Source organism: Sinocyclocheilus grahami, unplaced genomic scaffold (assembly GCF_001515645.1).
Source record: "Sinocyclocheilus grahami isolate Dianchi unplaced genomic scaffold, SAMN03320097.WGS_v1.1 scaffold6217.1, whole genome shotgun sequence".
Lineage (NCBI taxonomy): Eukaryota > Metazoa > Chordata > Actinopteri > Cypriniformes > Cyprinidae > Sinocyclocheilus > Sinocyclocheilus grahami.
In genome coordinates, this window is record NW_015510697.1 from 10,717 (window position 1) to 11,629 (window position 913).

Consider the following 913-nt stretch of genomic DNA (forward strand, 5'->3'; position numbering starts at 1 on the left):
TTTTTTTTGTAGGCAAGACCATCAGGGAAAATACCCCAAAAAGAACAAAAATCATTTTTTGTAATTTAACATTGTCATGAAGGATGACTAAAGCATTTTATGAAGCATATTAAGCATTTGTCATAATCAGATCACATAAGATTTGGAAACTTCATGTAGTGTCACCCTGATACTTACATTTTAATTACATTTGTCAAGTTATTAAAGTGAACATGGACAGACTATAAGGGTTAAACAGTTATCGTAAACTCTTTCTGTGTGATTAAAACCTTGATATTTCATGATTGTGGCAGAGGAATTGCGCATCATGTTACTGGGTGCTAGAGGGTCTGGAAAAAGTTCCACCGGAAACACCATCCTCAGGTGCAATGCTTTTAAATCAGACATGCAGCTGAGCAGAGTCACACAGTTCTGTGAAAGAGCATCTGGGAACATCAACGACCGGCCCGTGGCCATAATCGACACGCCAGGTCTGAACAGGATCGGCCATACAGAAAGGGAAGTGACCCGAGAGATCCTAAAGTCCATCTCTCTGTATACTCCAGGTCCACACGCGTTTCTGCTGGTTATGCCTGTTGGGAACTTAACTAATGATGACAAAAGCATGCATAAACTCATCGAGAGCATGTTTGGGGAGAGTATCTGGAAGTACACCATCATCGTGTTCACTCACGGAGATCGTTTGGAGGGAAAGGCGCCAAATGACGTCATCGCGTGCTCAGACAAGGAGCTCCGCAGTTTCATCCATAAGTGCAGCGGAGGGTTCCTGTTCTTCAATAACAAGGACGCGACAAACTATGAGCCCGTGACAGAACTCTTGAAGAAAGTCGAGACCCTCGTGGCCATCAATGGAAAGAGCTGCTACACGTTGTCTTTTTATCCGGCCTCAGAGAGGAAGATCAGGAAGAAAATG

The 913-nt window shown here is 43.4% G+C and overlaps 1 protein-coding gene across 1 annotated transcript; it reads left to right on the forward strand.

Annotated features, from left to right (window-relative positions):
* Positions 1-280: 280 nt before the first annotated feature.
* On the forward strand, positions 281-910 carry LOC107577495 (GTPase IMAP family member 7-like; the record flags this gene model as incomplete). The annotated part of the gene is made up of 1 exon (XM_016263563.1): positions 281-910. A coding segment is annotated over exon 1 (630 nt), but the record flags the coding sequence as incomplete, so codon positions are not given.
* Positions 911-913: the final 3 nt, after the last annotated feature.